Source organism: Neofelis nebulosa, chromosome 12, assembly GCF_028018385.1.
Source record: "Neofelis nebulosa isolate mNeoNeb1 chromosome 12, mNeoNeb1.pri, whole genome shotgun sequence".
Taxonomy (NCBI): Eukaryota; Metazoa; Chordata; class Mammalia; order Carnivora; family Felidae; genus Neofelis; species Neofelis nebulosa.
Window position 1 is genome coordinate 32,770,926 of NC_080793.1, and position 11,073 is coordinate 32,781,998.

General features: G+C 49.8%; 1 protein-coding gene across 3 annotated transcripts in view; it reads right to left on the minus strand.

Moving 5' to 3' along the window:
- Positions 1-11,049, minus strand: part of NR4A3 (nuclear receptor subfamily 4 group A member 3) — a 40,611-nt gene extending 29,562 nt beyond the window's left edge. The window contains exons 1-5 of one of the 3 annotated variants that reach the window (XM_058694775.1): positions 8,744-8,841; positions 7,040-7,213; positions 6,069-6,140; positions 3,791-4,773; positions 141-270 (exon numbers count right to left, since the gene is read on the minus strand). In XM_058694775.1, coding sequence (XP_058550758.1) covers positions 141-270; positions 3,791-4,771 — 1,111 coding nt within the window. In that variant the 5' untranslated portion in view covers positions 4,772-4,773; positions 6,069-6,140; positions 7,040-7,213; positions 8,744-8,841. Of the gene's footprint in view, positions 1-140; positions 271-3,790; positions 4,774-6,068; positions 6,141-7,039; positions 7,214-8,403; positions 8,476-8,743; positions 8,842-10,452 lie in introns of those variants that run through there. The other 2 variants (XM_058694776.1, XM_058694774.1) reach the window with 2 other exon arrangements.
- Positions 11,050-11,073: the final 24 nt, after the last annotated feature.

Genomic DNA, 11,073 nt, shown 5'->3' on the forward strand with positions numbered 1-11,073 from the left:
AATATACACCATAAAAATAAAATGTGGGAAAGAAGGGGAAACTAGGAAAATTCACCCATCCCAACGTCAATATTAACATTTTTTCAGTGATATCTAAGAATATGTGTAAACAAGCTGAACAAAAAGCATTATGTCCATACCTTCTTTAACCATTCCAACACTGAGACACTTCTGAAATCGACAGTACTGACATCGGTTTCGACGTCTCTTGTCTACAGGGCAGTTTTTATTTGCCAGGCAAACATATTTTGCATTTTTCTGAACTGTTCTCTGAGAAAACACAATACAGAGATAGTCAACTAATAGTTTCTGGAAAGAGGTAGGACCTGACAAGATGTATTTTAATTACAATGTGAAAAGCGACAGTGCAATTCGTATAATTAGATAAATTTAATTTCCTAACACGCTAGCCTGCAGGAAAAACAATTTTATTAGTGTTAGCTGCTGACAATGAAAATCATCTCGGATTGTTCTGAAGCAAGTCTCAGGAGACACCCAAGTCTGAATGATAAAATCATATCTGAAATTACCAGGTCAACATATCATACCTTGGAGGATTAGATTATCTCCACTTTTAATATCCCTTTGGGAACAATTTTCTACTTGTTCCACTCCCCTGATTATTGCTGACCTTATTAAAATAAAATCAAAATTATCTGGGATGTACTTTGTTGGCTATCACTATTGTAAGCCAAATATCACAGTAACTGGCTTTGTTCCCCAATAGAGATGAAATCTTAAAAAGCAAAATGAGGACTTGACTAGTTATAACATATAGGAAATGTTTTAATGCAAAAACAAAAAAATCACTCAATCGGCCTATATCATTTATTTAACCTTTAAAATATTAAGATAATACATATTAAAAGAATATTCTCTTAAGAGAATATGTATAGTAAACTGGTCATTTCTGATTTTTCAAAGCAAAATCTTAAAATTGGTTACTAAAAACCATTACCACATAGAAGGAAAAAAACCCAGAAAAGAGTAAAAGAAAGAAATATGAGAGCCATAAATTTTCAAGGAAAATTTCCATTAATAGGTCATTTCAAAAATGACTATTGACATAGACATCAAAATAGCCATATTGTAAATGACACATCATAAAACTTGGACTTGGATATAAGATGATGTTGTATTCTTCAGAATCACATATATTTTTAAATGACACATGGAGAAATAATTAAAGCGTATTTTATGCTCCAGACTTTCAAAATAATGATTTATTTTTTAAAAGTTAAAGACACTTGTGCAAACAGATGTGTATTTACCACTTGGGGGAAATCATTCAGAAATCACCTGAATCTATACAACTCTAGATAGAGCAGAAAGTTGAATTTTATTTGGTAAGCCTGGGCTGCATTTAAAAAAAAAAAAGAAAAAAAGAAAGAAATCGAGATAATTTGGGATTGGTGATCTATTTTGGGTCCCAAATTCTAGATTTACTTTCAATCTTTTACTTTTAGCCATCCTCAACCCCCACGTATTAGTTTTCATCCTATCGCCTTTTAATTTCATTTCAGGAAATGGTTTCTAAATTGCTTATATAAAACTTAAAAAATCTACCAAAGCCAGATCCATTTAGTTTAAAATGCAAAATTCCAAAACACAAACGTATTTCTGAATTTCCAGCATTTAAATTCTCAACAGTCTTTAAGGGTAGGAAACTTATGTTTTCTGAATGAAGCTCTCTTTTATTGGACATGCAGTAATTTCTAAAACTCTATTTCTTGCCATCATCCTCAAGGCTCTCTGCCAGTTTGAGTGCTGGTGGCATTTTGCTTCAGGTATACATTTTCCCAATAACCTGAAAGCTTCCCCACATTTGTGTGTGCCTGCACAGTTTAAGGACAAGGAGAGATCGTTACGGTTCAATCACTGAATGCCCATCATTAACTGCACTTCGTGTCACATTTTTAAAGAATTCAATTTAATGGTAGAAAGCCACTGGGTCAAACCGGCTCCTGTTCCTTTAATTAACAGATCTGTGGGGTGGTTCTCCCTGATCCTACCCCCACCCTTTCAAGTATAGATTTGTTTTCAAGGCATTGCTGCAGAAAAGGGACGCTGTTGGGGAACACTTAATTGACATTTCTAGACTAGGAATGTATTACCATTCCTGTATTTTGGTTAACTCTCAATTATTCAGAGGTGATTATATTTGTGGGTTAATCGTACTTCTCTTAATTGTTTTTTCCTTTCTTTTACCCTTTCTGGCTGCCTGTTTCTTTGCCCACCAGCATTTCCACTGAAATACTGTGAAAATGAAATCTGCTAAAGGAAAGTGGTTAACTTGAAAGTAACCCTGGTAAAGCTTGGGTAGTTAAGAAAAAAAAAAAAAAAAGAAGAAGAAGAAGAAGACAAACCTGAGGGTTCTACATTTAACATACCTCCTGTATGGCACTTTGCATACTGCAAAGTCTTTCCACAAGCATTTTCTCATATATCTGCAGAATTTAATTAAGCACACGAATCCTAACTCCAGATCAAAAATAATTATTGCTTGCTGGTAGGTATACCAATCCACAAACATGTGCATTTTTACAAATACTCTGCAGTTTTCATTTGATAATGAACTAGTGTTCTACGGCCATTTAAAGATTATAAAGTGCATTCATAAATGTCCTATCTAATTTAGTATGCATAGCCCTTCTCTGAATTTTATTCACCTGACTGGAAAACTGAAGCCTAGAAAGGCATATCATGCTCAACGTCATAGACTGGTGGGTGACAAGATCAAGGACTCCTATTTGGATGTTCTGACTCCAATTTTTGCACACTCCCAGATATATCCTATTGGCCCCCTCATACCAATTACCCAATCAGCATCTAGCTTCCCCTCTCCCTCCACCCTGCCCAGCACTGGAGGCTAGGGAGTGGTTCCTGTGGGAAAACATTTGTGGGTTTGCAAATGCCTGAGATAATGGCCAGGGGAGTAGGGAGGGTGGCACAGCATTAAGTGTCTGAAGAAGTCTGGGAGTCAAGAGCAAAAGTAGAGCAGCAAGAGAACAAGGCCTCTTCTTCAGTTAGAAAGAGCACTGGCCTCAAGAGTTGAAAGAAACCGGCTGAAACTGCCAAACATGCCACTAAGTCACCATTTCTAGCCTGCACAAGACTTCTCCTAGGCCTCAGCCTCCTCCCAGGTAAACTATGGGGGAGGCTGAAGCCCCTCGAACTGTAAAATTCCCCTTTGGGGCTGAGCTAATGAACAGCATCTACACCTGGCACTGCATGTGGCACAGAGTTGGAGGGGACTGGTGAGACCCAGCTTCTGTCTTCCACAGAGGGAGCTGCCCCAGAGGGCATCAGCCACTTGCTCCTGTCTATTCTGTTGCTGCAGATCTTGGACAAGGGTGCATACTTTGGGATCATGCAAATGTGACTTTGCATCCTGCCTCCCTCTCGCTCTGAACGTGTGTCTTGGGGTAGCTGAGTAACATCTCCCAGCCTCCATTTCCTCATCTGTGAAACAAGGATAATTAATAACCACCTTCAAGACACTGTTAATAAAAATAGCTACTGGGTGGCCAGAATTCAATCTCAATATGCTGAAGGTTCCCTCTGGAAAAATGTTCATCGAGGTAAAGCCATGTCAGGAGGTTCACGGCCCCCTGGAGTCCATCCGGCTCGGCCTCCTGTAATGGACCTCAAGTTAAAACCCCCTGAGAGAGCGCATGTGAAGGTGTCAGGAAGGGCTACAGGAACGCACCCCTTGGCTGCTCACTTGAGCGGGTGGCACAGGAGGCTGGCTGCAGGGGGGAGGGGGCGCCAGGAGGAGGCGTGCGCTCACCTTGAAGAAGCCCTTGCAACCCTCGCAGGTGCGCACCCCGTAGTGCTGGCAGGCGGCGTTGTCCCCGCACACGGCGCACGTGCCCTCGCCCGACGACGAGCTCCTGTTGGGCGGCGACGGCAGGCTGGGGCTCTCGCCCAGCAGGCTGGACGCGGTGGGGGAGGCCGTGAGGCCGAGGGGCGGGAAGGCCAGCGCGGCCGCCCTCTTGGCCAGCGGCAGCCCGTACGGGTGGCCCTCGAGCGCGGCGGCCTGGCTGCTGGCGGCGGCGGCGGCGGCGGCGGCTCCCAGTGGCAGGCTGAGCGCGGCGGCGGCCGTCGGGTCGTAGCCCAGGTGGTGGCCGCCGGCCGGGCTGGGCGCGGGCGGGTGCGGCGGCGAGGGCTTGAAGTGGAAGAGCGGGAAGCGCGCGCCGGCCACCGTGGGCACCGCCTTCATCGGCGGGTCGAGCAGCGGGCCGGGAGCGATGCAACCCTGCGCCGAGGGCAGCGCGTCGTCCCACAGCGCCCCCGCCTGCGGAGGGAAGCCCGGCGTGGTGGGTGTGGACGGCGGGGACGGCTTGAAGTACATGGAGGTGCTGGGCAGCACCTCGTCCTCCGGGCCGGAGGGGGGCGGAATGGAAGGTTGCTGCTGCTGCTGCTGCTGCTGCTGCTGCTGGTGGTGGTGGTGATGGTGGTGATGGTGGTGATGGTGGTAGTCGTGCGCGCGGCCCTCCTCCATCTTGATCAAGGGCCGTGGCCCAGACGGCTGCATTTGGTACAGGCAGGAGGGCTTGAGTTCGTAGTTGCTCGAGTAGCCCTCCATGAAGGTACTGAAGCTGGGCAGGGACGTAGTGGCCGTGGCCGTGATCTCAGTGCTGCCAAGGTCCATGGTCAGCTTGGTGTAGTCTGGGTTCATAATCTCCGTGGTGTATTCCGAGCCGTAGGTCTGCACTGCATAACTGGAACCTGGAGGCGAAGGGCTATACTGGGCTTGAACGCAGGGCATATCTGCAGGACAAAGGGACAGGGAAAAGGGTCTTTCAGAAGCAAGTCAGCACTCTCTTCTAGCTGACAGGTAGCACTGGATTCATTGCTCTCTAATCTGGGAAGTGGGATAGGAAGGGACATCTTTTCCTCCTTCTGGTAGCATAGATTTAAAGCTCCATGCTTACTTTCTTTCCTGGGAAGAAAGCAGAATCCCTGACAGACTGTCAAAGGGGCACAGGATGCCAAAACCAGGACTCCTGGGGATCTCTGTGCCCACCTTCCTTCCCTTGCCCTTGTCCACCACCAGATCTGGAAAATTTGATTTCTTCCTTCATAAGCCCAGTGGTGTTTTTACAAAGTGGTTTTAAGTCCTATAAACTAATTGGGGGTGGTCTCAGCCACAAGCTGGGAGGACAAAAAGAAAGCCAGTGAATGCTCTGTTGGTTTATTTTTGGGGAAAGAGGCCAGGAATCCCCCAAGTCACACACATTGATTTATACATTTATGAGTTGGTTAAAAAAAAGGGGGGGGGTGTCCTATGTGGGACTTACTGGCCAAGGGAGACTGACATTCTAACATTTTATGAGTGCCAACTGAGCCTACCCACACACGTTGTGGTCGCTTTCTCCCACCCCCTCCCCATTTCTCCAAACACAGCCAGCAGCCTACACAAACTGGACCCCTGTTGATGACTTCAGCCAGCTAGGTGGAGAGGTGGGAACACAGGCCCAGGAAATGGACTCGGGGGAGTGTGTGCCATCTGCAAAGAAAAAGATCAGCAGCTGCAACAAAACACCCACCAAACGTGCTCTCTGCCATGTACAGTATATATATATATATATATATATATATATATATATATATATATATATTTCCAATTCTGACTAATAAAATATATCAGTAGCTGTTTTAAGACAACAGTTTATAGCTACTGTAATAGGTGAGTTAGTCCACAAATTTTTTATGGCAGAAGAATTAGTACCCTTAGAAAAGAAAGCAGCCGCTTAGTAGGTTTAGTTTCTATGTTGAGCCCCCAAAGAGATGGGTATCCAGGGGGCTTATTATTGTTCAGAGAGGTTGAGCTGGATGAGAAGGCCCTGAGAATTATTGGACCTAGTGGATGTTTATCTAGTTATTTCCCTTTCTTTATGGCTAACTAGAAATGATACAATGGGCAGCTTCTGGTGGTTGGTTTTTCTGAACTGGAGGAAAACCAAGTGCTTAGCCTCTACCTGGAGTCTATGGTATAGAAGTTGTGACTAATAATAAAAAAAAAAAGTCAATACTTCACACTTCCTTTGACATCTTTCTCTTACCCACATTTCCAAATCTGATTGAGTCATGTGTGTATGGGATGAAATCTTGACTTGGAAAAAGGTGATGAGGGCCTGTTGGAAGAAGCAGTGATAAGGAGAGTCCAGTTCAAGCCTTCATTTTTCAAGAAGGGCCTTCAAAACACTCTCTAGTTTGATGTTAAAAGATTACTTTTCCTACTGTCTTGTTGTTGGGGTGAAATGAAAGACTAATGATTTAAAAGAAAGGCCACTGCCTGATGTTCCATCTATTCTCCTTCAGCACCTCTAGATTTCTCCATTAGTCTTCTGTCATCCTTCCTTGCCAGTCCCTACCCATTGCTCTTCCTCATGTCTTCCTGAGGTCTCCAGCCAGAAGATGAGTCTGCTTGGGACTAAGTTCTATTTATCTGCATATCTTTGGTGACCACAGCCCAGGGACCTGGCATCTCTTTAACAAATGCAAAAAAAGAGGTGTAAGGAGCCAAAACCTGCAATCCTTTCTTTTGCCCAATTCGAATTTACTCCTTGGTTTCCTGCTTAAATGCTTTTTCTCTCTTCCTCTGAGCTTCAATAATCCAAACTTCTGCACCAAATGATTTGGGTTTTATACAAACATGAGCTCTGTATTGCTCAAAGTGATCCTGTAACTTTTACGTGCATTATAAACTGAATATAAAAGGAGAGCAAAAATGAAGACATTAAAATGTATTAAAAGATCCTAATCTTTTATATGCATTACATTTTTCTTAGGAAAAATATTTTTGAGAAATGCAAGGCTTAATTTAATCTGGCTGCTCCACTAGGTAGCAACAGGGTGTGGTATCCAGAGGAGCTTCGTGCGAAGAGGCCACCTGTGCTGTGAAATGCGTGGCCAGCAGTCACTGTCCTGGCGCTGGGCAAGTCGGAACAGCCTGCCTGCTGGACATGTGGCTCCCCCCATCCCCCACCTCTCCAAACCTGGGAGGGATAAAGGGTCGTGCTTTCAGACCTACCTGGAGGATATCTTGCGCGCTGAATGGTGGGGCTGTGGGTCTCTCCAGCAGAGGCTGAGAGGGTAGGAGGCGGGGAAGTCCGGCGAGGCGAAGCGGTCACAGTGCTGCCTGGCTCCGCGGAGGGTCCAGTCTCAGGGCCGGGGCTTGCCGGACTGCGCTCTTCCGCAGTGGGCTCTGCGGGAACCGGGAGAGAGGACAGAGCTCAAAGTGAGACCAATCTGGGTCGTCGCAGTCTGGGCTGGACGTATTGGGAGGGGGCGGGTTGGTAGGGGGTCTCTATGAATACTACGTTAATTATAAAGAATGGTAAAGGGCTAGAAAGCAGTGCTTAAGATGAACGGAGTCCCTGGGCACTAAGTGTCACATCACCTCGGGGGTAGCCACAGAAAGCTTGTCAGCACACACTGCACTTTCTGGCGTTTTGTGGCACCTAAACCTAGGCTAAAAAAAGTGTATTCTGTCATCGCCCAGAAATTGATCTCTCTGTCCCTACAACCGGTTCTGAGCTCGTTAAGTCAAGGAAACCAAAGAAAGAGCACCTGAGGAAGAGTTTCGCCCGAATTCAAGGGGTCAGTGAGTGTGCACGAGCGGAAAATAGCCATTTTCCAACTCCTGTCCTCCCCCCCCCTCCCCACCCCTCAAATACAAAATTTACACGTTGCATAGGAAATGCACAAGGTCCGGAACGAATGCGTGAATGCCCCGAGGAATTAAGAAAGTCTGCGCTTTTCATTCTAAATGCTAATGGAGCTTCGCTTCTATTAGCCGCGAGTTTCGGGGGCCAGGGGTCAAGCAAACAAAAGGGCACAGTGGAAATAGGCCCGCGCTGGAAACAAGGGGACAAGGCGGCTGGAGTTCCAGGCTGGTGGGGTGGGCGGAGGGAGGCCCCCTGCACCCAGCAGGCGGTATCCCTGAGGGTGGGCGACTTCGTGGCTCGGGGCCATCCGGCGGCCCAGAGGGGGCACATTCCGGAGGGCGCCAAGCGCGGCTCCCGGGCAAGCGTCTCTGCGCTCAGCCTCATCGAAACTTTGTAGCTGGAAGCGCAGCTCCGCGGGCCTCAGGGGAGGGATCCCCTGCCCCAAATTCTGGCCTACAGCGCCCCCTTTGCCTGGACCCGCTCATTTCTAGAGGGTTGGGAACACAGAACTGAAAAAAACCAAAACACAACCCAAAAAAACCTCGGGGGTGCGCGGGCCGAGAGGGGAGTGTAAGTTTCGTCCCCCGCCGCCCCTGCCAGGGGCTTGCCTGAAGGGAGAGAGTGGGTATCAGAACCCCCAGGTACGGGAAGCCCTGGAAAGCCAGGAAACGGGGGATTCCCTTGCCACCCCCAGCCCCAGCCCCTGCCGTGCCGCAGCTGATCGTACGGAAATCTTGCGCTCGGTCTAGCGCAAGCACGGTTGGATCTTCCCACGGCTGTAGCAGGAGCTTCCCGTCCGCCCCGAATTTTTAATGCGAATCTCCAGCAACCTTCCACCACCTCCTGCAGTAGGTGCCCTCATTCCTGCCCTCCCCTGGGTCCTTTCGAGCAGAGTCTTTCTCCGAGGATCGGCTTCTGACTCGGCTCGGCGAGGGTTGCGTCTCCTCAAGGAATGGGCTCCCCTCGAGCTCCGGGCGTTCGCGGGAAAAAGCCACACCACGTTTCCTACAGCCGAGCCAAGAGCCCCATGGCTCCCCCCCCCCCCGCCCACTCCCATGGCCGGTTACCTAGGCAAAGCCTCCGCGCCTGGAAACACGTTCCGTCGCTCCCGCTCGCGGCCGCCGAGGCCGAGAGCACTGAGCCTCGGGGTTGTAAATTAGGTAGAAATAACTACCTCTGTCAAAGCTCCTTTCTTTCTCGTGGGCAGCCGAAAGGAACACCCCCGTGTTCCCCTCCCCGTGGTGAAGTGTGTGGAGGAAACCGTGAAACGCACCATTGTGACCGGGGCTCCTCCGCGGAGTTTCCAACCCTGGGGAGCGGGGGCGGAGGTTGGGCGGGGGCAGTAGGAGTGGAGGAGAGACCGACAGAAAGGGAAAGACAGAGATTCTCAGAAAGACCGAGGGAGAGGAGACAAACCGCGGGGGAGAATTTCTGCGAGCGCGCGTCCGCAGGGAAGGGAGTGGGTGGGTGCGGGGGGAGGGAGCCGGTGTGGAGATTGCCTAGCCAAAGGAGTCTTTGATATTCACGTTAGGAGCGCCGAATACAGGTAAGATAACTCGAATGAACTCTAACTTCATTCATTGTCCCTAAGTAGCCGCGTTGGGCAGCTTTTTTCTTTCCCCAACTCAGTTCTGTAAAATACTTCTCTGTCGTGGGAATAGAAGATTCAGGACAGATTTGTCCTTTACCTTTGTCCTGGCACCCTAAGGCTCTGGGATAACAGCCCGAGATTTCTGATTACTAAACTCCTTGCAGCTCTTCCCTCTGAAGAATCCAGAGGCGTAAATAAAAGGCAATCTCCAGGAACGTTCTTTAGAAGCAAGGGACAAATGCTTTCTCTCTTACTACTGACCCAAGCTTCCAACGGGTTCGAGAGGTGCCTGTGGAAGCCAGTCTCCGCAGGCTGCGCTCTCATAACCGCTCTCCTCTCACCACTGAGAACTTTCATTTATTTCTATTAAGAGCAAAACACTCAGAGCAACTTCTCCAAAAGTCAGTTAAGAGTAAAACATTCCCACACCAAGCCAAGGCCCGAAGGAAAGGAACACCATCCCCACGCGTGTCCGGGCTCGGGAGTCGGCAATTACACCCGATTACCTCTGAAGGGAAAAGTGTATACGGGCAAGTAGGCTACGCCAGGCAGACGTGCCTAGGAGAGCCCCAGGCTCATTTCAATACAATAAGCCACATTCCTACAATTACGCCCTGTTTCCAGAGATCGCCGGAGCGCCTTTGCAAACTCCAACCACTGCTGCCCAGGCCCCTTCCCTCTCAAGCTTCCTCCCAGCCAACCAGCTGGGAGTCACCATTAGATATATTAACTTGGACCCACTGAAGCCCCTATTTTCAATCCTAGTTAAAAGGCAGGAAAATTACTGCCGTTCATCACCGGAGCTGCAACTCCCTGCCGCTGCCGCTGCCGCCGCCGCCGCCGCCGCCGCCGAGAGCATCATTACCATGACAACTAGAGCCGAAATACCCTGAATTACATCGCTGGAGCTGCTACTGCACAAATCCCGGTCCTCCTCTTTGTTAGAGGCTTTTCGCCTCTTCGGGTGGGGGGAGGAATCCCACGAGCTTCAGAGATCCCCGCGGGCCCGCTACAGGGGAAAAGTTTCAGATCAGAACCCACCGGGCCACTCGGCGAGCAAAGCCAGAGCGAGGAGGCGAGGGGGAAAAACCCCACACTCAAAGTTGTCAATTTCGGGAGCGACGCTTCCCAGCGCGCCAACTTTTTAACAAGTCCCCCAATTAACTGGGCGAATCTCATACGTACTCGAGTGCTGTAGCGGTTCCGTCTTTAGAGCGAGTTTCTAGAGAGCTGCCCCGAAATCTGCACTGGGGGGGAGTCACAGCTGCTGTCCCGGAAGGGCTGCGGTGTACAAGCCCAGCGGCTCCCAGAGGTGGTGCGCGTCTGGCAGGGGATGCTGCGATCCCGACTCATGGGAGAGTGCCGGCGAGGGGTTCCGCGGGCGTCCGGGCTCCGGCCGCGACCAGGGGGGAGGATGCCGCCGCAGTTCCCACCTCCAAGGCCACCGCCGGCGCTGTCAGCGTTGCAAAGTGAGTCCGGGAGGGGCGTCCGGCTGCCGCGCAGCTCTGCACGGGCGAGGGCGCGGGGCGAGAGGGGTGTGAGCGCGCGGGAGAGAGTGGAGAGTGTGTGCGGAGCTTGTGTGCGCGCGTGTCTGTGTGTGCGAGTGAGGGAGCGGGTGTGAGCTCGTCTGTGTGTGGGGAGCGGAGGAGGAGCAGGAGCTGGAGGGGTGGGGGGCGGGAGGCAGGAGACTCCGCTCTCCCGGCTGCGCGTTCGCTCGCTCTCTCGGCACGTCATTTATGCCACAGGAGCCCTAGCGGCCTCTCCATAGAGTGCCTGGAATGCGAGACGTCAATGTGACGCCATGGG